Below are 26,414 nucleotides of genomic sequence, written 5' to 3'. Positions count from 1 at the left end.
TTAGAGATGGTCTGTTGAAAGAATGAGTTAAATACCTTTTTTCAAATGTGAATTTTTATATGTTTTTTGAAGGTGTTTTTCACTGCATAAATTAAATAATTGCCTGCTTCATGATTTGCTGTCAATTAAGAGTATTAATTTGTTGTATTTCAGAACCCGACTTGAAGAATTAAGAATGTTTTTGGAGAATGAGACCTGGGAACTTTGTCCTGTTAAATCAAGCTTTAGTATTCTGCAGCTTCATGTATGTTCTATGAGTTACACACACAAATGTGCTCATGCTTTAATAGCTCAGAGTCCGGGTGTCCTGAGAAGTAGTAAGATCCATGAATGACTGTGCAAATGTTTTCCATGACTGATAAAACCCCCTAAATTTCACGTCATGACATTGGAAACTTAGGTTCAGAAGCTTTTAAAACACTAGCATTCCTTTTTTCAGGCAGGTGGAGGTTTACAGGAGATGCTGGAGTTGTAAGCATAATGTCAGCCTTTACTTGTTGTGTTTGAATGTGGGTTAATATGTGAGTTTTCCATTTCTAAAGGATTTATCTGAGAGTAAGAAGCTAAAAGATGAGAACCTAAAAGCAGTCACAGGAGTGCTTATAGCTTGTTCCAATTTTGGCATCTGTTTCTGGAAAGACGTGTTATATGTGGTTCATTTGGGAAGGGGACAAAAAAGTTAATTCTTGTGTGGTGAAGTCTGACGGAGAGCAAGTAATTGGCGTGCTCCCCTGCTGCCCTGAAGGGCTTTGTGTGGAGTTCAGCACGTGGTGGGTGAATTTCACCTGTTTTGCCAAAGGGAAGGTGGGTGCCCGTGGTCAAAGCTGCCACCACTGTGCGAAAATGGCTAAAGCTGGGCAGTCTCCGGCAAAAGATGCTTGTGCAGCTTCTGCAGAGTTAGGAAGAGGCTGCTGGGCAGTAATAGCACGGAGGGGAAGGGAAGTAGGACCCTCAGCGGCATCCGGTAGCAAAAGAACTAATAGTTTTAATAAAGGAATGGGATTAGAAATCCATACAGACCGCTCAAGGGACTGGAGCAGCAGAAAATGGCAGAAAGTAACGCATTCATTTAAACAAACAGAAATCTAACATTGCAGCCATTTTAACTGCGTGCGCTTTGATCTTTAAACGTTTAGATAAATCATAATGTACGTTTTGCCATTTACGAAGATCAATAGCTAAAGTTTAATAGATAAAAATGTCAACTGAGATAAGTCAAGATTTTTAGAAAAAAAGAGAGTCTAAAATCATACCTTATAAACCCTACATAGTCCCTATATTTGCAAAAGTCCTGTGCGCTCACCCAGTCATCAGAAAATTCATGTGCAATGGGTTTGAGAAGTAATAAATGTTGAAAAGAAATTTTTAAAAATAAAATATTAAGAAAAGAAAATCAGCTTTAGTGAATTACTAGGTAACATGTGTAAAGAAAACTACATTTTTGCATAGAATTTAGGTCTTGTTTTGTCTCCTACTTTATGTGGAAAAACCCCAGCTTGGTTTTCACCTAGTTTTAGACAGAGAATACTTTCAGAATGCAGGAGATGTGTTGCGTGTCATAGCCCCAAACTCGGATTAGCAAGCCCAGCCCTGTAAGGTTGCCAGTCTCAAGGTTCACCTGGACCAGCACGAGAAGCGTGTTTAAATACGCAGCAAGCTTTGGCAGAAAGTTTCATATGGGGTTAATTGTCCACAAGTTTGTTGTTATGCTCTGGTTTTGTGGAACTGGAGTCATAATAATACTGAAAGTGCCTCATTGGTGATTAAAGTTGCACTTTCTTTCTGTGAGCAGGAGTTTAAGTTCCTGGAGCAGTCTCGGTCCCCATCTGTGTCTCCCAGTAAGCAGCCTGCCTCCGCCATCTCTCCGGCCGTGACGCTGTTCGAGCAGTACTGCAACGGAGGAAACCCCTTCGAAATTCAGGCCGACAGCAAAGACGATGAGACTGAAGACGTGTTAGCTTCCAACGGGGTGCGTACGGAGCGGTTCAGGAAAAAAATCGAAAGCAAATCATGCTCTTAGTAAATGATGATTTATTTTGTGTGTCAATGATGGCAAAACGTCTTAGCGCAGGGATCGGTTAACTGCAGTACTAGATAACGGAGTAATATCATTGCCTAGGAAGTTATCTGTTATCTTTGTTAGCATATGGATACATTTTGAGGTTTTATTACTGTTTTTTCAGGTTATAAACCAAATAACAAAAGCTCAGATACGCGGGTACTTGATACAGCAACAGGAAAGCAAAAAAAATTATCAGTAGCTGGGAAAAATAGGATGATGTAAATATTTACTCTTAACCAACACCAGAGAATAGAAGTTTGTTTAGAAATGCACTTACAAGTGGCTTTGTATAATTTTCCTGCTGCATTTTTAATGACATTGTCAGCAGCCTTTCAGCCAGAAAAGTTATTTGTATCCTGATGGAGGTAAAAGCCAAGAAGTGACCAAAACGCTACGTTAAATGAGTGATGATATTATAGGGAAAATAATGGCAGTCAAATTATTTTTTTAAACTTTTTTTTTTTTAACAGTATGAATCGGATGAACAAGAAAAAAGTGCATATCAAGAGTATGATAGCGACAGCGATGTTCCTGAAGAGTTGAAAAGAGATTATGTGGATGAGCAGACAGGAGATGCCCCTGTGAAAAGGTAAGTAGATTGTGCGAGTCCTTGGTCTCATTTACATGCTTTTAATCTCAGCACTCTAATTAGTTCATTTTTTGTTCAGTCTATACTCTACCACAATGGAATAACAATCAAACAATCTTTATGCTACCTGCAGAAAGGCTCAGCACTTAGATCTCTGGAAGGGGGAGGAAGGTGAAGCTGCCCATCATTATTGCAGGAAGAAGCTTGGGAGAGCAAGGTTTGGAGGGAGGAGAAAGGCTCCCTGAACCAGCTCATGGGAGAACATTAGCCAGCGTTAGGTGCTACCCCATGCTGCTTCTACAGCTGCTGGTGTGCGCACGTCTAATTGCTGCTGTGGCAAAAGCAGTTGCTTGCAGACTAACGGCTGGAGGCTTGGGCTTCTGCTTTTGCAGAACAAAAGGAAACTTTTACAGATTAAAAAAAAAAAAAAAGATTCCATAGCTTGAAGGCAGTCATTTGGCATTTTTAGTTCTCTTTAAGGAGATATATATATGCACACATACATATATATATATATAAAAATCAATGAATATACATATTATATTTTGATGACTATATATAAAAATATATTTTATGTATATATGTATTCATATAAACAAAGGCCAACTCTGTCACCTTTAAAGAGATCTGAGATAAAACTTCTGTCTAGGGCACTGTACTGCTTAGCCGTCCTTTGGGACTGTGTGAGGCTGGCTAACACTGTTGGTGTGTAGACGACTGCAGGAGAAGTAGAAAGCCACCACTTAGGTCAAAGCAGAGGAATGTTGTTTTACAAAATAACTCTTTAGGATAAAATATTGTTATCGTGATTCATTTCAAAGGAGTGATGGAGGTATTGATAAAATGACTTAGTTGGAGCAAACGGTGAGGGTGACAGAGCCCTGGAACAGGCTGCCCAGGGAGGTCGTGGAGTCCCCTTCTCTGGAGATTTTCAAGACGCGCCTTGATGCAGTCTTGAGTGATGTGCTATAGGAAATCCAACTTTAGCAGGGGAGTTGGACTAGATGATCTCTAAAGGTCCCTTCCAACTCTGACAATTCCGTGAAACCACAGTCACTGTCTATAGCTTTGTGCTGTGGAAGTGAAGCATTCTGAACTTTTGGAAGGACACTGTTTTGAGGTATGGAGGCTGGTGGAAGGTTTCTCTTATAGAATATATTGAGTTGGAAAGGATCCATCGGGATCATCCAGTCCAACTCCCTGCTTCTCACAGGACTACGGTTTATGAAAAATTTAATGTCTTTTTAGTTTAATCTTCCTCAAAACTGCTTCCATTTCCAGATAGTGGTTTTCAGCTGTAGCTTACTAGTCTGCCCCCGCTCTGCTGTGACTTGCGTTGTTTTCATTTTCTTAACTTCATAAACCATGAACTTGAGTCAGAAGGGTTCAAATGATTTCTGAGGCCAGAGAGAGGACTCACACCTTGGACTGCAACCGAGGAACCCCTTTCCCCGGCAACACTTTGTGTAAATTAGGCCAGGCTTCTCTCTCTAATTAGAATCCTAACCCAGTCGTGCTTTGGTATGAATACAGCACTGTGCTGGAAGGTGTACTGTCATGTGGAAGAAGGGGGGAGGAAGGATTTCTTCTCTACTAAATTTTACTAGTATGTCTTCGAATATAAAAGCAGTTACATTTGGTGTATTTTTTTTGTTTTCTTTAAAGTGTTTCTCGCGAAACTCTGAGGAGCAGAAAGAGATCAGACTATAACCTCAATAAAGTGAATGCACCGATCCTAACAAACACCACGCTGAATGTAATTCGGCTTGTTGGTATGTAGAGCAATTGGACTTTTATATGTGTTTTTTATTGTAATGCAAACCTCTTGATAGCAAATATGTTAAGTGAATGTTAAGGCTTTTAAAAATATACCTCATTGGGCTCTATTTCCACTCCTTGAAAATGCTAATAAAATAGAAATAAAGCACTAAACCAAAATATTTTTAATTAAATAGACAAATTTGATTATATCTTGTGAGTTACTTTTACTTTGAAAATTAGTCTGCATGCATATATTGATTTTAACCAATAATGGTGGATTATTTGTCTCAAATATTGAATGCGTAAAACTGCAGACTTCACGTATAGATTGTGGGAAGTAACTACCTAAATTTATCATGTCAGGCAGAAGAGGGAGGAATTCTCTGTGTGTTATATTAATTAAGTTTATCTTCAATGTTTATGTGCTTAGAAATAATAGTGGTACTTCAGAGCAAGCTGTTCTTAAAAGAGACTACTCCCACATCTGGTTGGTATCTCTGCTGTCCTAGAGGGCAGCATAGAAATCAGAAACTAATTTTCTAAACCATTTTTGATGTTGTTTTTTTCTGTTGGAGCACCTACAATATAGGCCTGAAGTGAGAACTGAGATTATTCTGTCATGGCTTTTCTGCTGTTGGTCTGTGCGTTAGGTTGGAGAGATTTGTTTGCTACCTTCTAGAGCAAGGTTTTGCTCTAAGAGAAGTCAGGATTGAATCTGGAACTCACTCTTGGCACTTTCACAGAGACCACTGGGTCTTGCCCCAGCCCCTGCCCTCACTCAGTGTAAGGGTAAGGAGAGCTGTAATTCTACTTTTCCTGTTTTTACACAAGGTCTCTTTATATTTGTGGATTCTGGCCATAACCCCAAACTTAAACTTTATTTGCAAAGCTCATATATATGATTTTCCCCCTCTGGAATTACAATTTCAATATTTTTGCTATGGGGGTGTTTTATATTGTTTCTGTAATGCCTGATAATAGCATTATTTGGAACATGGCATTGGAAAGGGATGTCCTACCGCCCCTGCTGCAGGAAGACATTTAGTACTGCCTGCAAATATGCTTGTTTTGAGCTCCAGCTTAAGAATAGTTCTGTTTTGTTCCTACCACTCTATCTAACAGAAATTCTATTCCAGAAACCGTATCAACTTCATGGTTAAAAAAAAATACAAAAATAATTATCCACCTATTTTCTGCCCACTTGATCTTATGCCAAAATAAATGTGGAGATTGAACGGATCCCCTTGTTCTCTGATGCCCGCTGCCCTGCTGTTTTTACAGAAAGCAATCCTGGTTCTTGTCAGTCCTTGATTTGCTAAACTAAACGTACCAAGCCTTTTCCAGTCCTCTGTATGTATCCACCAGAAGCTGAAGTCCCTACCTCCTTGCCAGTTCTTTTGCTGCTGTGGTTCTAGACTTGTCACGGTCCCGTGCAGTGTGTTGGGTGAGATCTCACCGCAGCGTGTCCCTGTTGGATCGCAGCCTCCCGCTCACAAGCTGCCTTTAGCACCTCTGTGATTTCGCACAGCTTCCCTGTGCTGGCACTTCAGTCCTTCTGCCATGAGCTCGTACAGCCAGCGGGTCCTTCGCTTTCCCAGCTTTTTCCAAGGGATGAGCTGCTAGTTTATAGTAGAAAGATGTGTGCTTTTAATTAATTGGCACCCAAATGCATGGCTTTACATTTTGTACTACTGAATTTCATCCAATTTTTATTACAGCAGTCATCAAGGTCCTCCAGTTCCTCCTGTATATTATGTCAATCCTTTTCTGTTTTGATGGTACCACCTCATTTTTTTCCATTATCACACTCCTGGTTTTGTGCCAGGGTCATTAATGAAAGCATTGAAGAGGCCAGTTGCTGGGAACTCCACTAGTAGCTTTTCCAGATACTGCCCTTTTCAACACACCCCATTCTGTCCTTCTTTTATTAAACCCTTACTCATTTAAAGAACTCTGGTTTCACTTGTTTACTGTGCAATATTGTTAAACTAATATTTTGACTAAACCTTAATTGCCTCCATCTTTCTGCTTCTGTCACTTCCATATTTTCTTCAAAACTTGATCTGAAGTCCTACAAATTAAAGCAGTAGATCAATAGTTGGATGACTCTTTTCCCTGTTTTTCTTTGCTGTTTTTCAGTCGTAGCGGTACAGCCCGTGCCTCCACTGCTTATTGCACACGCAGGTTATTACACTGATCACCAGACTGGTGATTTCACGGCTATTCCTGTATTATGTCCCGATTCCTTAGTTCCTGTAGCGTGGCTGTTTTCAGGTCTTTTCCAGCTCATTCTCAGTGTGCCCCGAAGTGGCCAGTTCAGTTCTCTCAGTCACCCTGTTCCCCTGCTCCTCGTGTTTCTCACTGTAAGGATCGTTGTTCCCAGGGAAAGCCAAGGCCATTCATTCTTGCTTTGGAGCCCTCTTGCTTGTCTGCAGTTTGTCCTTCACGTTCCTCTGGTTTAGTTTTCAGTAGGACTCACTGAAGGGGTGTAACGGCGCTCATAACCCATTTGGAACTATTTCTGTGTGCTCTGTGCTTCGTGTGGGGGCTAGATGAATAAATCAAAGTATAGCTTAATAAATATAAACTACAGAAATGAGTTGCTATGTATAACTGAAGTGAGAGCTGCTATAGCTTTGTTTGATTTGAATTCCAAGTGAATGGTTCAATTTATCTGGTTTTCCCTCAAGTTTATAAGCCAGTTATTTCTCTATTTCCAATATAAAGTAACCATTAGATTAATTTATAAGGCAAATTTTTTCCTATCAAGCCATTGAATGTTGACTTAAAATATAAAGGAAGAATGAACCTGTGTTAAATTTCTGTGGAATATTTTGACCTAGGTTCTATACATCAAGAATAATAATTGATGACTATGTCATTGTATATATTGTTTGTGTGATTTTTTTATTTTAATTAATGTCGTTCTGACATAAGAAACGCCCATTAAACTATTTCTCAGGTTGTTTTTTTAATGCCTTTTTTATGTCTCACTTTTGCTTTTGTTGTGAATAGTTTTTTGGGAAGAAACTCTTAGATTTTTCTTGGTTTAAAACCCATTAACTTCTAAGAAGGTAATAATGGGGATGACAAATCTCACAGCAGAGATCTCGTAGCTCAAATAAGTGATTGGTCCCATGGCATAGAATCTCCTGGGACTTAAAGAAACCCAAATCATAGTCTTTCAAAATGATATAATTGCAATGCTCTTTTCTCTTTTTCCTTTAAAGTGGCACTTTAGCTCCTAATGTGTGTCATAGGAAGCTGCATATTTGGAGTTGTGAGGCTCCCTAAGAAAGGATTTTACTAATGACCATAGATATACTAAGACTCAAGTATGTATTATTCAGGAGGTTCTGTATTTACTTACCTTTTTGGTTTCAGTGACCAGTTGTGTATAGATTAGTCTGATAGAGAGTACTCTCTATTTACTGCCTTTAAGGAAAAAAGAGATGTTGGAAATAACAGTTCAGAAGAAACCTGTCGAAGGTTCGGCAGCTTTAGCCATTAACAGGGACCCCCTGGAAAGTCAGGCTCCTTGGAGCTGTTGACACTCTGTGGTGTGTTCAGTGTTCCCAGGAGCTTCCAGCGCGGCAGGGGCTTGGTCTGTGGGTGCTGTTTGGAAATGTTCTTGTCCTCCCCTTTTCAACCAAAACAGGGGCTTTAGTGCAAGGAGGTAACAGTGCAGAGAAGTGAAAAGTTGGCATCCTGTTAGAGAGAGCAACTGGGAGGAAATGTTCTTGGAACACGTGTCAAGATGCTGAGTGATGCAGTAATAGAGAAATGTTCTTGGCACCGGGAGATTTTTATAGGGACAAACTTGGGCAGTGCACAGTGTGGAGCCTGTTGGAAAAGCATGAGATGCTGCCTGTGAGATTACCTTGAATATTGACGCCAGCTGCACAGATACTTGGAAATCCAACTGTCCAGAATGTGACACATCACCCTCAGAGAGTGTAGGGTTGCGGATGTGTTTATCCCAGAGTAAGTGGAGAAACTCAGCCTGTGGCAATACAGAGTATTCAGCTAGCATACGTGGAGGGGGCTGCTTTGACTGGGGTGCCATCCTTTCCCAAACACCCGAACGTTTCCACACTGGGCTATGCGTTTGGTTTTCCCTCTTGGAAGACAAAGAGAGTTTTTTAAGTCTGCTTTGCAGTTTGTTCATAGTGCTGTAGATCAAAACATTGATAATTAAGCATAGAATTAACAATTGGGCTAAACTGCCAAATATTAGGTATTGCAACCTGTGTCAAATCTCCAAAAATAACAAAACACATGCTTGTGTGTGTAAGCGATCGGACGGGAGATGTGTGGTGTTGAAGCTGGGAGTCTAAGCTGGGCAGAAACCTGGGAAGTGGCAATGTCAGATTATTGCTTGATTCTTGCCATACTGCTGTGTCATTTTACCATGCATCTGCTGTACCGTGGATTTGTCAAATTATTGTTATCTTTACTGACCTACACGAGTAATTGCTTTAACTCCCCTTGATGCTAACAGCTTTTTTTTTTTTTTTTCCCTTTGTTACTCAGTTTCTCTGCATAAAACAACATTTTCTGTATTGATTAGTAATTACTTTGCTGGGCACAGCATTAGCTTGAAAAACAGCTTTGCTGACTACAGGAAAAAAAGTATTTTTGCACCCTCATGTAATTTTTTCCAACCTGTCACATCAAAACATGTCTGGAATATGACAATTTGTTAAATGATCTGCCGTATCCTACATGCCGGGTGGAATGCTGTTATGTTTTGATTCAAAAATTGCTGTCTCTTACTATAGTAACCCAAAGCTTATTATATATTCTTTATGTTTTTAAGATGCTAATAGGGCAAGCAGCATGCCATTTTTGGGCTAGCCAGCCGGAAATGCAAAGTATCTGCAATATTGGGGTTTGCACCAAGTACACTTTGTGTACGACTCTGTGAAAAGAGCCAGGCCCTACACTGGAAAATAAAATACCTAAAGACTATAGCCCCTCTGAACGAAACCTGTACGCAAAAAATTCTTTCTGAGTCCAAATTGTAAGATCGGTTTGACTCAGCCAACGTACAGATGTAGGTCTACAGTTTAACATTTTTTGATTTTTTATTTTCCCAAGTCAAATGCGCAACAACAGACGACAGGAAGGAAGACAAGAAATTATTCTTCCCCCTGGATGTGCCAGGGTCCCGGCATCCTCCTCTTCTGTCAGTCTGTCCCTCTAGAAACATTTCAGACATATGTCTTAAAACTGTTTGGGTTTCTTACCCAGAGATAAAGAGAAAGGAGAGCAGGAAATGCTACGTTGCTGGTGTGAAACACATTATTCCTAGAGCTGTTGGATGAAATCCAATCTTAAGCATATAAATTTTATACTGGGCTTTTCTATTGCTTGAAAAATATCCACATGTGCATATTTAAACACACACCACTGCATAAAGTCTTCAGTGGCTTTATATATCATCTGTTAGAGACTACTTTGGGGCATTGTTATTTTTTGGCTAAATAAAGCTGAAACTCATAGAGGATCCAGAAAGCTGTATATTGTGAATTTGGTACCAGAAGGCCCAGAATGGTTGAAGGCATTTTGATATGGATTAACATCCGCTTTTGGAGAAGTCTTGAGGCATTTGTGGTGTCTTAGTCATCATATTTAGCTTTGTTTTTAAACATCTTAATCTCTAAAATATTACTAAATTGTTCTTAATCAATATTCAGGGCTAAATAATAAACTTTGTAAAGCTGGTTTTGAGTTTGCCAGACTCAGTGCTGTCTTTGTAGCACTTACGCTGGGAAAACTGATCTTCTGTATTTCATTTTTAAGGGAAATACATGCAGATGATGAACATTCTGAAACCAATTGCATTTGACGTGATCCACTTCATGTCCCAGCTCTTCGATTACTATCTGTACGCAGTCTATACATTCTTTGGCCGAAATGACACGGTAGGTAGAAACATTATTCATTCCCGTAGCACTGTACACACAGGATGAGAATACAGAGGGGATATCGTCACTTAAAATACTACCTGATATGTAATCCCAGAAAAATCAGTGGCCCCGGACTGGATTTGAATGTAGGAGTGAGAAAAGGCTGATGAGATCAGGGGAATAAACACCAGCAGCATCTTTATCACTGGGACATGAATCCTATTATGTTTTGAATAGATTTTGTACTCTATTTCCAGCAGTATTATGAAAGGAAGCAAAGACAACATGAAATACCTACAAGTAGGGGCAAAAGGTGGGGAGCGAAGGAGCGCTCTGCGGAAGAAGGGGGGTGGTTTGGAGCTTGGAGACTGGGTTGATTTAATTTTCCTTTATGTATTTCTCTAACTTCGATAAGAATAGCAAAAGGAAGGGGAGAAGGGGGCCATGAAAGTTAAGTAGTAACTAAGGTTTAAGAGGTTTGAAATAGACGTTTTGAGATCTAGTATTCTTTTTTGAGTGGTCTTGAAATAAATGCTTGTTGGCAATGTCTGCACAGAACATAGATCAACTTTCAACAGAGTTGTCTTAAAGCATTTATGAAGAGCTGCATGTAAAAACAGTTTTCTCCTCTCTTGGCCCCTAAATTACTCCCCAAGTAATAATATTGTGGGGTTCCAAATTCATCATCATCTGTTGGCAAATTGTAATGGATTTTCAGACTCAACATATGGTTCTAAATGGTTTTGAGCTGTTCTCTGGCAGGGCAAATGCATTTGCAATTTGTTTGTGTTTAGAAGATGGGTGTGTTTTGATTTTTTTGTTTGTTTTGTTTGTTTTTGTGTTAAGATAATCGATTTCCATGGGCTCAGTCAGCTGCTCTGCTCTTCACATTGTGTTGCATTCACTTGGATTTTTTCACTCTTGTTTTGTGTTTTTAAAGCTGGTGCTGAGTTCCTCCCTCCCTGCTGCTGGCAGAGAGCAGCACAGTGCTAGGCAGGCAGACGGTACAGCAGGCGGGGGGGAGAATTTGATGTTTTGTAGAGTGCCGAATTTTTGTTTTGATGGATTTTTTTTTCCATGGGAACATAATGCTTACAAAGGGTCTATGAATGCAATAAACCCTCTTGTAACGCTGCTTGAATGTCCTCACTCCCCATAGTGTTTATCAGCCTCTAGGAAGTAGAGGTGGGTGATGGTATGTGATTTAGACTGCTGAGGGCGTTCCTGTTTTATTTTTGTTTACAAAATAGCATCAAATGGGATTGGTAAAAGTGTGCTGGTAACAGAACTTCCTGAAGTGGTTGAAATGCTTTGTAAATCCTGTGCTCGTGTTGCCTGTGTTAGTACGCACATCAGGAGAGCGATTAATTGTCCGGAGCTCATTGCCAGTTCTGTGAAAACCAAGGATTTAAAATATACACGTTGAGTTCTGTGTCCGGCCACGCTGCTCGGTCGTTGATCGCTCCTTCCAGACTTCTTCAGCCCTCTGTACTCAGCAGTTGGCTTTCTTCACTGCCAAAAGGTGCACAATTTTAACCAGAATTGCTCTTTCAAACCTTTTTAATTTGTGGGATGCAAGTTAAGGCTGCCTTGCCCCCTTATCTCAAATTATGGAGCAACCTAACATGAAATTAAAAGGAATGGCCTATATTTAGTGTCTGTTCACTAAAGTGTAAGACGTTCATGAACATGCCACAGAACAGTCTTCCTTAGCAGAGTAAACTTGAGTTTGAATTTTTTTGACAAGACATAATAATTTGTAAACCTATGGCCATTCTTACGGAAAACACTTCATTTTATTTTTCTTTTAAACTGTAAGAGTGGTGACAGGTAAGATTATTCTGTAAATTGACTAATGCTTTGCTTACTAACCTTACTAGGCCATCAGTCTGTGGAATGTAAATATCTACCGTTTTGCATATGGAGATAGCTTCCCTGAAGCAAAGCACTTGTACTGCCGAGTGACGTGTTCTGGGGGAAGCCAGGGGGTTCTGTTCTTGGGGAAAAACGCTGAGCAACAATCATTTTGGGGGTTTGTTTGTTTGTTTGTTGTGTTTTCTCCCCCTCCTACGTATGGCTGCCCAGTTCTGACTTAAGGCTGTAACCGGTTGCTGAATCTGGAGTTCTTGATATGTAATGTTTTATGGAAATTTTGGTTTTACATTCCTTTTCACTTAGATACTTTTCAAATGAGAAATTGCCATTTTTTAGAAAGAAATACATCATTACAGGATAAGCAAGTAAAATTTACTGGTAACTATTGTTATCAGTAATTGAAAGGCAGAAAGAGAAAGAATTAGTGGCAGATTGCGTGGTGCGTAGTTCTGATGGTGTAGGTGCAAATCTCTTAAAATGAGATCTAATGGCTGAAAAATGCAAATATGTTTTTTAATATATATTTTTTTCCTTTAAGCAGGGTATTTCTTCTGTTTGTTCTTACCTTCACAGGGAGAATAGCCAGTCTTGAATTTGCAGTCCTTGTGGCCACATCTTGAAAAACTGCTGTATGACATTAAGGAGGGCAAACAGGATTAAGGGTGTGTTTCTTAAAGGGAAAAAAAGTTATTTTCTTTTTCACCCATATTCCTGCAAATCAAAGGCAGCTCAGAACTGAGATTTCTACAGTAAAAATGTGAAGAAAAATACAAATTATTTTTGTAAAAAAGCTTACTTCAGTTGTGAAAAAACAAAGGTGTGAACGCTTCCTTTTATCAGACGTGGGCACTGGGACAGTGATTCATGTCTCCTAGATCCGGACCTAGGTTTCAGCAGAGAGCACTTCCCGTGGGATGAACCTCAGATGAAAATTGTCATTGAGTATGTAGGAGGATTGGAACAGATGGACATCTTAAGTCAGAAACATTAGATGCAGTAAATGGGGACCTAAGTTATACCTTTTTGCATTTAAAAGGAGTGGATGGGATGACATGAACTTGAACCCTTCATTCCCTGATGTAGTGCATTAAAGGAAGTCTAATAATACAGTGTACAGCAGGGCTCTAAATACTGCTGAGTAAAGTGCCTTTTGGTGGGAATCGCATACCAGAACCGTGTCCAAATGCTTCCAGGGTCTCGATCTCAATGTGTATTTCTTATCTGTCCTGTTTCCACTTCCTTTGTTGTGTCAGTTTATTCTTTGGGGTTTTTTAATTGGAAGTAGCACATAAGTAGCTACATGAATTATGCATGTCGAACCAGAGCCTCAGCTGGTATAATTCATTGCACTTCCTGGGAAATCAGTGGAGCTTTATTGATTTAGCCCAGCTGAACATCTGCCCCGTAATACCCCTAAACAGTGAACACGAAGATGGTGCATTTCTCAGGTAGATCTTTATATGCATTAAGCAATAATGACTGGTTTATAGCAATCAATGGGTATAATTTTACATATGCAAGTTAGATATTTAATAAGGAATTACCAGATACTTTATAGCTTGAGAGAGAAGTCAAGACCGCTTGGCTCGGGTGTGCTGTTCATGCAAGTCTCGGTGGGACGTCGGGGTGCACCGTTCTGGGCTCATCGCACAAATGAGAAAACTGAGAGTCCTGCACCCAAATACAGTATTACAGCGAGAAAGGGTACCGTTTGTTTGTTGGACTGTCACCTTCACGGCAGGCATTGGGTCATCCTTCTCACCGGTGCAGTGCTGAGTGCTCTGTTGACTTGCTTTTCACTTTGTGTGGTTGTGATTATGTGCTAAAACTCTAATGTAGGTGAATTGTAGCTAGTGTTTACAAACTGAAGTCTCACAGTATCATTGTGAAGTTTAAACCGATGGGTTTTCCTTTCCCGACTGAAATATGACGTGTTTCTTCCAGTTTGAGTCGACAGGCCTGGGCCTCAGCAGCAGCAGGTTACGCACCACGCTGAACAGGATCCAGGAGAGTCTCATCGATCTGGTGAGTACCTGGGCTTTGGTCACGCTTACTGGAATAGAGGTCTGTGTCGGAAATTTAGGAATTGCATTTCATTGTGGCTTTCTGATTTTTGTCCCTCTTCCTGTTCAGTGTCTGTAATGACAAAGGCTTAGTTTCATGGCATATTGTGATGTAGACATTTTATTGTATATATCACTCGTTTCTAATATACAACAAAACTACTTTAATGGCTTTTGCTAGATGTTACAACAAAATTACGTATTTAAATCTTATAATGTGTTATGGTTCATGGAGTAGAGACATTCCAGTGTTATCCTTATTAAATCAGATGTTTTATTTAAAAAAAACCCAAACCAACACAATAGATGACTTGTTTTTCTTCAGTAAAAGAATAGCAAACCAGTCAGCCGTCCTGAAAATCATTCACCTAAAAATATAAATAGAAGTAGTATCCATTATGGAGACGTTTCCTAAGAGTATCATAAGTGGCTTGTACAGTAATTAATACCATGGATGCTGCAGGAAGGGTTTATTTTCTAAGGCTTCTGCCTTAGAAGGAAATAGAAGACATACACTCTTCTCTGACTTTCAGGAGGATTTGGCATTCCACAGAATTGTACTTTATCCCTTATAAATTCCTTGAAGTGTTATATCGAATCCTAACCTGTTCTTTGAGAGAAGCTTCTTAAAGGGTCTTGGGACCACTTCTGACAGAGTCAGTAGAGGGAGCGTGAGATAGCTACTAACCCCAGGCCTCTATAAAGCAGAGAAAGGCTGGTCACATTGATATTCCTCTCAAAGCCAGTGTAATCAGAAGGAAAAATGAATTCTAGAAAGATCTTGCAAAGGAGTCAGTTAAAGATTATGGAAAAATGGCAAGTTATGGATTAATTTTTTTAATTTTGTGGTCACAGTTCCTGAGAGTGCTTTACAGTCTTGATTTTTTTTTTTTTTTAATCAAAATAATTTAAAAAAATCATTTATAGGGGTAAATTGGAAAAATAACAGGACTTCTTTTTCTTCTGCAGCCATTTAACAATGCTGTTACAGATAATGGTAGTCTCAATTGAAATTAATAGCGATGTTCCAGGTAGGATTCAAAAGGAGGAAGAAATTTTACCAAACTACTATGAACTGAAAGGCATTCCATGAGGTTTATTAATATCTCATGAACTTAAGCTGCTCTTATGCTATAAATGGAATTTTTTCACTTTTTTTTTCTCTCCATGCTGGCGAGAGAAGTACTGTCCCGGTGTTCAGCTGGACCACTGAGAGACAGAGTTGGGTTTCTGGCTCACGGCCGCTGGGCGAAGAGGCTGCAGTGATTTAAGGCACGTCCTCTGCTCTTCCTGCATCCCTCCTCAGGCATCACCGCCCCTGCTCCTCTGGAGGGGCACTGTCCCGGTGGAGCACCGCTCACCGGCAGCTGAATCACTTCGCCGTTCACAGTCTAATGTCTCATAGCACAAGTGTCCCTTATGAACGGCAGCAAGTCCCCCTGCAGTTTAGATGAATGTTCTAGACTGTGAACAGGAAAGAAGCTTAAATTTTTACTCCTGATACTCTTCTCCCAGCTCTGTGGCTGACTGTCTCTCCAAAGAACAGAGAATTGGTTGGGGGGCTGTGGGTTTGGTTTATCAGGTGTAAACATTTCAAAGCTTCTAATTTTTTGTTTTGTTTTGGCTTTTTTTGAGGATGACATGAAGTGAAAAGGCAAAAGAGAAGGCAGATAAAGAGTGGATTTTGACAGTTAATCGAGCGTGTCTTTTGGTCAGTGAATATTTTAGGGAACTGGCTGTTATGCCTAGATGATTAGACGTTACTGCGTGGGTGCAGCTGTGCTGGTGGGTGTCTCCAGAGCTGCCCGAGAGAGATTCCATGAGTTCTAGCAAATACTCGGGCCTTTGGCTTGCTTACCCACTCTGATAGACTCAGCACAACACAGACTTCACGGTATTGAGAAGTGCCATGGACGGTTTAATTGCAAATGTATCTGGCTGAACGTGGATACAGATGAGGGCACAGAAAATTCACTTGTCAAAACACCATAGAGACGTGAGTAGCCTTTAGAGTCGTTCCCGTGCTCGGTGCCTCTCTATCTGGTAGCATTTACCAGACACCTCTTTTAGAAGTTCTATCTTCTGCTCATTGATCTATTTCTGTGAGATCTGTTAGTGCTACAAATGATGTGTTTGTGGTATTTCTCAGTCAGCAGTCTTTGGTTGTAATGTCAGAATTTCTGTGTGGATCCTTCAAGGCTCCCTGATTTATCTGCTTTCTGCTTCTGGAACCGAGTACAAGTTTGTTTTTAGAAGTCTGAAGGTAGTTTCCTCACCCTTGATAGTGAGAACCCCGCTTTCCCGGTCTGTGCTTTGTTCCAGCTGCTCTAGCCTGTTTTTACATTTGTGTTTGACGTCTTGAGAGACACAGAACTGAAGGAGCCTTTCTGACTTAGTAAATCCACCGCCCTGGTGCCCTGGGCTGTCACACCACAGGAGGCAGCTGTCAACTAAAATCCAAGATACTGAAAGTAGAACTTGTGATCTCTTTGTTCCTCCGCACCTCAAACATGCTCAAACCATAACAGCTTGGATGCTATTATCTTCCCAGTTGTCTTATATTCTTAATGTCACTTTTGGCCTGGCTTTCATCAAGCAGTAAACATGTTCTGGTGCTGCTTTGTCCATAGCAGCAAAGTTTTGATCTTTCTGCTCATTCTTTATCCCTTAAATTCTCACTAAGTCCTTACACATTTTGACACAATCAGTTTTTGCCTGCCCTACCTGTAATTGCTGCAGCGTAACAGCACTGAGTCTGTCAGATATTTTGCTACCTGAATTACCTCCCTGCTGTTCCCCCTTTTCACCTGATCATCTGTGCAGTACCTTTTCTCTTGGCTTTTCAAGACCTACAGTGCATGTTCTTTCTTGTCTCAGTCCTCTATTTAGAAAGAGCTAGACCGCCACTTCGTTCCATCAGTGTTTCTAGTGCCCACTGCTCTCCGTTTCTTCTTAGGCCAAACTGTCTGAAAAATGTGTGAATAGCTATTCTATTTCATGTCACTCCTCCCAATTGTTTTTTTTTTTCTCTTTTTTTTTTTCCTCTTTTTTTTTTCTCCCTGTTTTTTTTTTTTTTTCAGTTGTGTGTGTGGTTTTTTGTTTTTTTGTTTTTTTTTAATTTTGCACCAGGGCACTGGCATAACCTGTTCTTATTACAGATTATTTTCCTGTGCTGTGAATATTTCCTTGCTTTCTACAATCAAGATGTCTGCAGGACAGAAGTTTTCATGGGGTGATAACTTATTTAAAAGCATCATTTTTATTTTCCTGAAGTTAGCCACAGCTCACATAGCCAGTAAAGCACATGCGCAACTGATATTCTTCTGCTTTGCCTCCTTGTTTGGTTACCATCAGGTTGGAGATTGGTCCATCAGTCTCCAGTAGGCAGCTGGGCTAAAGCCTGTGTTGGGCATTAATGTGTGCTAAGAAGTGTGTTCTTGGCCTTTTTTTTTTTCCCTGATATAGATATTGATCTACATGATGTGATGATTTTTTTCACCTGTTTGAACACAACACTGTTCAAATAAAAAAAAATATGGTTGTCTTTTGGTTCGGGCTTGATTTAAATTACTCCTTAGGGTTAGAAACATTCCTTCATCTTGCCTGTCGTCTGGAACTGCTCAGCTGGAGATGTTCTTGCTGGTTTTGTGGGTTTTCAGTTGTTTAATTCTTTGTTTTAGGAGGTCTCTGCTGATGCCACAGGAACTCTCACAGCTGCTGAAGAGAGAAAGGAGAAGGTGCCAAGTCCACATCTCAGTCATCTCGTGGTTTTGACGTCTGGCAATTCGCTATATGGTTTGGCAGAGAGAGTGGTGGCCACAGAATCCTTGTAGGTTATTTGCTGTACACTGCATTTTGTGGTCACTGGAAGCTATGGATTGTTTAAGAGATTGTGATTACAAGCCAAAACCTTCTTGAGAGGTCAAAAATACCTGCCTCTCAATGTGATTTTAAATATGAGTGATAGAGGTAATTTATTTATTAAAGGTAGTGGGGCCTGACCGTCTGTCCACCCCCTGCAGGCACAGGCAGTGAAATGTTACTGCAGCTGCTCCGGGAATTTGTGACAGCACAAGGCCAAATCTAGCAGGAAAAAAGTTTAATTTTAAAGAGGCTAATGGGAGTATTCAATCTGTATAGTTCGTTTAAACTTTATATTAAGTACTGAAATGGTGTTGGCTGAGACTCAGAACTGTTTAGTTGGTCGTGGTTTGGCTGGGATTGCAGGGTGCTGTGCAGTGTGCACCTGGGAGGAGAAGAGGACAGTGAGCAAGTAACGCAGAACTTAGAGTGGTTTTTATATGGTCAGAATAATGGTAAGAGTCAGATAGGAATTTTTTTTTTTTTTTCCCCACACAAGATGGCACTTAAAGATTAGAAGTTAATTTTAAAAATGTATTTTCAAAGGGGCTTATTTTCTTTTGCATCCATTTATGCTTAGTTAGGAATGTATTTCTTTATGCTTAGTTAAGAATTCATTTCTTTGTTATGTTTTTGTTAACAAATCCTACCCCTGAGAAAAAAGATAGAATGTGAGATCAAATTCTAAGTATTGACTAGTATATAAGTAATTAGGAATGTTATTTTGGAATTATAATATTAATGTTGACTGTTCTGCATTATGGAAATTACCTGACACTTGTTCACTGACTCGAGTAGTCTTTGGGTCAGACTTTTGCAGTGTATCCTGAGTAGAATGGAAATATGAGTTGTTGATATTCAATCCTTAATCTCTCTATTCAAGCATTTTCTTGTTTGCAATCAGATTTTAGAACTGTCAGAGTTGAGAATACCTGTTGATACGCTGGCATGAAACCAATACGGTTCTTCTCAGGGCTAAATTTTCCAAGCTTGCATGTCATTATTGCCAAATATGTCAACTGCAGAGTAACATTGTACAGAGATGTGCCAAACGTTGCATTTAGTTCACAGTAAATTTCATTTGCTTTCAAAGGGTATTTCTGGCGGAGCAGTTTGAGTTTCTTCAGCCTCATCTCGATGCGGTGATGCCAGCTGCCAAGAAGCCTTTTCTTCAGCAGTTCTATTCTCAGGTCAGAATTGTGCAATTCACAGCTGATTTTTCAACAAGATTTGAAACATATACAGTGCGTTGCAAATACTTGTACATTATGGTTATATGTTGCTCTTATTAGCCAGAAATTTGCTGAATTGAATTTCATCTATATTCTGTTTCAGACAGTGTCAACTGCCAGTGAACTGCGTAAACCAGTGTATTGGATTGTTGCTGCTAAAGCCATCGATTACGAACAAACGCTGCTTCTCATGGCTAATGTGAAGTGGGATGTGAAGGAAATCATGTCACAGCACAATATATATGTCGATGCTCTTTTAAAGGTGAATACTTTCTGGGAAACAGTGTGCTAGAGTTTATATAAACATTAAACTACTGTAATACTTAACTAAAAGTGTTAAAGTAGCATGGTTAGAGCAATCCGGCACCCTGGCAAATTGTAAGTTATTATAAGGAGGTCTGTCCAGAATTGTCATTGTTCTTGCTGCTGGCGGATTGCTCTCAGTGGGGATTTTTTGACTACATGGTGGGGGAAAGTGACCACAGAAGTTTAATGAGTTTCATGTCTCAGTCTCGAGTGGTAGATAAATGTGTAGTAAACAGAGTAACGTTGAGGAAAATCCAGTGGCCTGAGATAGTGATAGTGGCCTTTTAAGCAGAGGCTGTTTGCTGTTCCACATAATTTGAGCGGTTGTCTTTGAGATGTATCATAGGGGCTGTAGGTCACACCAGCATCAATAATAACCATGCACTATCAGATTGAAGTTGCTATATTTAAAGTTAGCGTTTGAAAAGGAAGGTAAAAGGGAAGTTGTTGACCCAACTTCTCCACTGCTTTCAGCAGCAGTGGTTGTACAGTTGCTGTATCTGATGGCATATAGGACCAGCTACGGGGAGAGTCTCTGCCGTCCTTTGATAGATGCCTAAATGATGTTTCTAAAGGTCTTTAGAAGGAAGTTCTTGCAGAATTATACTAATTCTTACAGAGAAACTGAAAATTTTATTTTAAAGATATGTGAAGTATGTAGCACAGAAAAGGTTATGCGTCAGTGTTGAATAACAGTTTTGATTACACCTCTCTAGCTGTTCTCTGCTTAAAAAAAAACATACCGCAAAGGAGAGAGAATCTGATAGAGGATCTGTCATTGCACTGAATCTGAATCTTTGTGATTACCCTTCTTTGTGCTGCCGTGGCTTTTGGAAATCAGTTTGTACTTACAATGTTTGGTCTCTGCAGTAGCTTTTTCCTTTTTGTGAGTGTGCGACTGGGTTTTCTTCAGTGGCTGTATGTTGACTTTAAAAAAGTTGAAGATGAGTTGAGGGAGTGAGGCGATGGGAATGGCATTTGAAGGATTAGCTACTTGGTTAATTTTCAGAGGTATCAGTTTCACAGAGAACTACACCTCTGGGCAACAGAGCAGTATTTCCTTTATTAAAAAAAATTACTGAGGTAGTGTTGTGAATGCTGTACTGGAAAGCGGTGTGCTTGGTACTTTACGTGTTACACTTGTCTCTACAGCCTGTGCTTATTAAGCCTCTTGGCTTTCTCTTCTTTTTCAGTATTCTCTTTCGTGTGCGTTCCTAACTCTTTGTTGTTGTTGCTGTAGCTAGGGATATATAGATCTAGTGTGATCCCTTTTACGCTAAAGGAGTAATGAGCTTTCATGTTTCATCAGGAATTTGAAGAATTTAACAGGAGGTTGAACGAGGTGTCCAAGAGGGTCCGTATTCCACTGCCAGTCTCCAACATCCTGTGGGAGCACTGCATCCGCTTGGCCAATAGAACTCTCGTGGAAGGGTAAGTAGTTCAGGAAAGTCTTCGTTTGGGGAAAATATGTCTATAATGATAACACCTATTTTATGGAATTAAAAGTTCTGATTTTGTAGCACGCTGGGAAGCTCTTGTGCTTTTGGGGAGCCTAAAAATATCAAGGCTTAACACAGTCCTCAGCAGTTGTTTGGCAGAGTCAGGCACAGCATTAAGTCTAAGGGGGATGGTCTTGTACCCAGGTATGGCTGAGGAATGACATTGAGTGTTTGAATACTGAAGTATTCAAAACAATTTTATTTTCAAAGAAACTTCTATCTAAAAATTATAATTTCTCATCAGAGCAAAGAAAGTTAAAGTGTAATTGTCAGCATCTCTATGGTGATGCTATTTGTCTTTGCCAGGAACCAGGATGGAGTTGCCAGCCCTAGCAGTTATCATAGAGTAGCCATGGAGCAGGATTTTCCCAAATTCTTCAGGAGCAGAGAGGTGTCTTGGGTAGCTTGGTCAGTTGAGGCTCAAGCACCTTAGTCAGGAACTGCTACACCTCGCTCATCCCTCCGTCTGAATCAGTGTCCCAGTCTCTTCAAAGTCGATATTGTCACCTGAGAATTGCAGGCCTTTCATCCACTGCATTTATTTTTGTGTTCTTGCCTCTTGCTACGTATGTCTGGGCTCTCATCACAACTTCTTTTCATCATAGAATATTTCCATATTTCTTCCCTGGTTATCTTCACCCTATGCACTCCCTACTGTAGGATTTTCAGCGGCTTTTGGCTGCAGGGATGTGTGGGTTTTTAGTATCACTGGGCACAATGTGGTTCTGTTCTATGAGAGGGGCTAAAACATACTGTACTAATGCAAATAAAACTCTGCATCAGACATCCTGAGAGAAGTTCTTGTCTGCTTTTATCTTAAAGCCATAATTATCTTCCTCCTCAAGGTTCAGAGGACTAAGTTAAATGACTTTGAGAAGTAAGATTCATTTTTATTTCCTTTTAAGTGTTACTTTCCACTGTGTTTCTCTTCTCAGTTATGCCAATGTAAAGAAGTGCAGCAATGAAGGACGTGCCTTGATGCAACTGGACTTTCAGCAATTCTTAATGAAGCTAGAAAAGTTAACAGACATTAGGCCCATTCCGGATAAAGAATTTGTGGAAACCTACATTAAAGCGTACTACCTAACAGAAAACGACATGGAGCGCTGGATAAAGGAGCACAGGGTAAGAGTTAAATTTTCTTTTACTGCCTATGGGGAAAAGTCACCATGATGACAGAGTCATGCTAACAACTATAAATGATCAATGCTTCTATGTGTTAAAAATGAATATATATACATGATATATGAAAATGAACCTATATCTATGTATATATTCAGTTACTATAATAAAATCTGTATGAGGAGCAGTATAAATGTGTATGCATGTACATGTTCATTATATTTATTATCATATGAAGTTTGTATGTGTTTGTACTGATTCAACATCTGATAAAGGATAAATAAGCCAGTCACATCTACCTACTGTGTCAGAAATTTCAGCGAACTGGAGTTGAAAACATTTGTGTGCTCTTCAGAACATGCCAAAGTGCACAGCTCCATCATCAAGCGGTATCGTTGGAAATCACACTGTGAAATTTTCCTTTGCCTTTAGGATGGCTTCAACTAAGTTATAGGGCACAATGTATGTGACTCCTTGCTTTGTCTTGATTGAATAGCAGTGAATCAGGGTGGATGTTGCTCTGAGATGAGTCTCTATGTTGAAAGCACTGAGCTTTCATGGAGCATAACTACTAGTGGTAGTAGGGCTGCGTATGTAACAGGCACATGCTGCTGGAGCTGCCCGTTGCTGGGATGAAAAGTCTTTTAAAATGGAGTGCTCTGAAATCTGTACTTTGGGATTACTTTAAATCCCACTAGAAATGGATGAAGAAAATAAGTCTTTAATAGCGTTTTCCTTGTTTTACCTGGAGCCACAAAAGAGATGGTGAGCTGTTGGTTGGTGACCTATATGGAAAAACCTCTTGTTTAAGCCTGCTGGTGGGAGGTCTGTTTGGGACAGTGTTAGGTATAAAGGTAGTACTGGCAAATGGGCTGTTTTGACAGGTGTTGAGAATTCTTGTCTTAACATTTTTGTCATTTTTTCCTCCTTTATCACGTACTGAAATTAACATTCCTTGGAGACCCTGCAGACAGAAGTATTTAGAAGCTTATTGGAAACAACAAGTCAAAATAAAAAAGACCATCATTTTTTGTCACAGTTTATTTAGAAAAATGTTTTTGTGTTAAAAGCTTATCCCATTTGCATATATATTTCCCATCACACCTCCCAAAAAGTGGAAAATACATTAAAAATTGATTTATATATGTACATATTCACAGAGTTACTTTCTGTGAACTCAGTCCAACACTACTGAAGTTGTAAGGATTTTCCATTGTAACCTGCCATGTAGCAAAGTGCAGTTTTTCCCTCTGCCTCGACTATGGAAGCTCTCCAGACCTGGCTTCACCACCCCTTCAGATCTCCCTGGTGTGCTGACCGTTTCTGTCAGCTGAGAAGTCCACCTTGCGTGTGTGTCCTGGATTTCTGTCCTTGCCCAGTGTTCCACTTTGCCATGCCATGACCTGTGTTTGTTTGCAGGAATACTCCACCAAGCAGCTGACCAACCTGGTGAATGTTTGCCTGGGCTCCCACATCAACAAGAAGGCGAGGCAGAAGCTGCTGGCGGCCATCGATGACATGGACAGGCCCAAGAGATAACGGGGGAAGCTGCTTTCCTCGTCCCTTGTATCTCCTCCTGTCCATGAGCCACGTCCCTCATGGGCTGACGACAGCCTTCACTTAAAACCATCGTGCATGACTTTTCTTACCAGCGTTGGGCGCACTCTTAAGTGACATAATGCTCTAAAATACCACTTTTCTAATCTGTAGAATTCTTTTCTGTTGTATGTCTTCTTTTTTGTTTTGTTTTGGTTTTTGCCCATAGTAAAGGGCCACAGTTTGTGTATCATTGGTGAGCTGTATATTTTGCAGAACTGTATACTGTAAGTAAAATCAAAATCAGAGAAACACGTTGGCTTAATATATAGTTGATGCTCTTTTTTAATAAAAGGGCTACTTGAAAATATGATTTCTTTCCTCCCTGCTTTCTCCCTCAGAAATTGTGCTTTACTATGGACCGGTGTAAAATGAAAGGAAATGTACAATGTTTGATCGCTGTACATCCGTCGCATGTGGATTAAGAGTGCAGATCAACTAAATACTCTCATATTAGAGCCTCTCATCTTCATGTGTATTTAAAAATGTCTGTTTATTTCAGAATTAGTCATATCAAAATGATTGACTTCAGATTAGTAAAAGATAATAAATACTGTACACTAATATGATTTCTTTGTGAGACTTTATTTTCCTACTTCAATAATGCAAAATGTCATTTGCAATAGAAATTAGTAGTGCCTTCTTTTTGTCCCTCTGCCAGTCTTCCCTGTTCTCAAGCAATAACGCCAGGGAACAGGAATAATGGTTTTTTGGCTGAAGTTTTGGGTTGGTGCTGAGATAATGGTACTATTTCCTGCTCTGCTGCAGGTACCTGGAGTGATGCTGAGCAAAGCAAAGTTCCTGGGCTCTGTGTTTGTCCTAGAAATCGGGTTGTCAGAGCTTCACTGACTCTGCTGAAGTTTTCAGGTTTGCCTTTGGTTTTGGTATGTAAAGTTTTAGATTTTTTTTTTTTTAATTGTTATTACATAATAAACTTTTTGCAGTGCGCTCAGACCTTTTAAAAGGAAACATGCTCACTTTGAGCTAATAGGTACAATAATTTCCATAAGCTACAATCCAGAGATGGTAAATTCTCAGTTTCAGGCTCATTCTTGCCATTGTACTTTTAATTCCAGCACGGGGCAATCGGGACTTACTGAGCAGCAGCAGTACCTGGGGACAGGAAATTGCCCTGTGGAATCATGGTAATTGCTCTTTTCTGTAGTTTAATTTCCTTTTCAGAAGTGGACTGAGCATCATTGAGCGAGTTCAGTGAAAGTCTGTGTATGGTTTTAGGAGAATGGTAGAATTTACATTTTAAATATTGACTGTGCAGTGCCCAGCTCTGTTGTTCAGCTGTATTTAAAGGGAAATAAGATCTAAACCAAAATTTAAGTCCATTCTTTATTGACCATGCTGTCATTCTGAGTTCCATTTAAAACTCGTCTAGCGGCCTGTCAATGTATGTGCTGAGGCTGAGTCACTTTCACCCTTTTTAAAACGGCGGTGTGAAAAAGGGCAGTGTAGTTCATTTGGAAGTGTGGACTTTTGCGTCAGTGACTCTGCCCTGAAGTCAGATCCTCAACATCAGCTCTCAGAAGGAATAGAAGCATGTTGGGGATGACTTGTGTAAAATCTGTTTCCATTTTCTTCTCACGGATGAAATAAGAAATGTAGATACCTTTACCGGAGCTGGGGTGAGCTGGGCACGTGGTGAATTTCTCCTGAGCTGTGACTTGCTTACCCAAAGGTAGGATATAAGCACCGGTTGGAATTAGGGTCAAGGAACGAGGTGAGCAACGGCAGGAATCATAGTCAGGAGTCATTTTTTGTAGTGTATCTATAGTTTGACTTGTTACTTTTAAGTAACCCCCCAAGTAAAAGAGTGTGTAAGATGGAGTTAAACCCGTGCAACGGCTGCTTGATCTTCATTCGTATGTGCCTCAGAAATTATTCTTTTCCAGAGGAGCCTCCCCTGGCTGCCCAGGGTTGGTGCTGAGGGGGAAGCTCCATAGCTTAGTGGCCCACATACGCTCTTAGATGTGATTTAGCTGTCAGTTTGCCCTGTGCAGGGACAGAGGTGGGACTCTGTGGTCTTCATGGTGCCCTTCCAACTCAGGATCTTCTTCATTACTTGGTCCTGAGTGTCTAATGAAGCCGGGTTTTGGCTGAATGTTGAATTAATAATTTCCTATGGGTCTGTTTGGTAGTTTCCATTCTCTGGTATGAAAGTTCTTCACAAATCATTGATTTTTGAGCATCTCTGTATATCTTTATTCTCCTATGGAATAAGAAACCTCTTATACTGCTGTTCTGCAATAGAGAATGTGGATTGAATACCCTTTATGCTTTTGGGGAGTGTTTTGGAGCACTCTGATAATAGAAGATGATTTCCTTCAGTCTCCGAGGGGAAGGACTAGCGCTGCAGAGGTGAGGGATGCGCCCATCACTCCTTTAGCCCAATAAAAAGTTTAAATCCCGTGTCCCAGGCGGTGGGTGCTATGATGTTTGCTGAGCTCAGCTGGAGCCGGGAGGAGCAGTTTTCCCCGTCTCTGGTTGGGGCAGGGGTGGGCTCTAACAGCTTTGCCCCCGGTTG

General features: G+C 40.2%; 1 protein-coding gene across 2 annotated transcripts in view; it reads left to right on the top strand.

Annotated features, from left to right (window-relative positions):
- VPS50 (VPS50 subunit of EARP/GARPII complex) overlaps positions 1-24,440 on the top strand; it is a 57,685-nt gene extending 33,245 nt beyond the window's left edge. Inside the window, exons 17-28 of one of the 2 annotated variants that reach the window (XM_074150327.1) lie at positions 154-244; positions 1,793-1,969; positions 2,533-2,651; positions 4,317-4,423; positions 10,218-10,339; positions 14,144-14,224; positions 17,943-18,091; positions 19,217-19,313; positions 19,459-19,617; positions 20,971-21,092; positions 22,096-22,285; positions 23,702-24,440. In XM_074150327.1, the coding sequence (XP_074006428.1) occupies positions 154-244; positions 1,793-1,969; positions 2,533-2,651; positions 4,317-4,423; positions 10,218-10,339; positions 14,144-14,224; positions 17,943-18,091; positions 19,217-19,313; positions 19,459-19,617; positions 20,971-21,092; positions 22,096-22,285; positions 23,702-23,821 (1,534 nt within the window). In that variant the 3' untranslated portion in view covers positions 23,822-24,440. The remainder of the gene's footprint in view (positions 1-153; positions 245-1,792; positions 1,970-2,532; positions 2,652-4,316; positions 4,424-10,217; positions 10,340-14,143; positions 14,225-17,942; positions 18,092-19,216; positions 19,314-19,458; positions 19,618-20,970; positions 21,093-22,095; positions 22,286-23,701) is intronic. The other variant, XM_074150328.1, reaches the window with a different exon arrangement.
- The last annotated feature ends 1,974 nt before the right edge of the window (positions 24,441-26,414 follow it).

Source organism: Numenius arquata, chromosome 7 (genome assembly GCF_964106895.1).
Source record: "Numenius arquata chromosome 7, bNumArq3.hap1.1, whole genome shotgun sequence".
NCBI classification, from domain to species: Eukaryota; Metazoa; Chordata; class Aves; order Charadriiformes; family Scolopacidae; genus Numenius; species Numenius arquata.
This window is presented reverse-complemented; position numbering and strand designations above follow the sequence as displayed.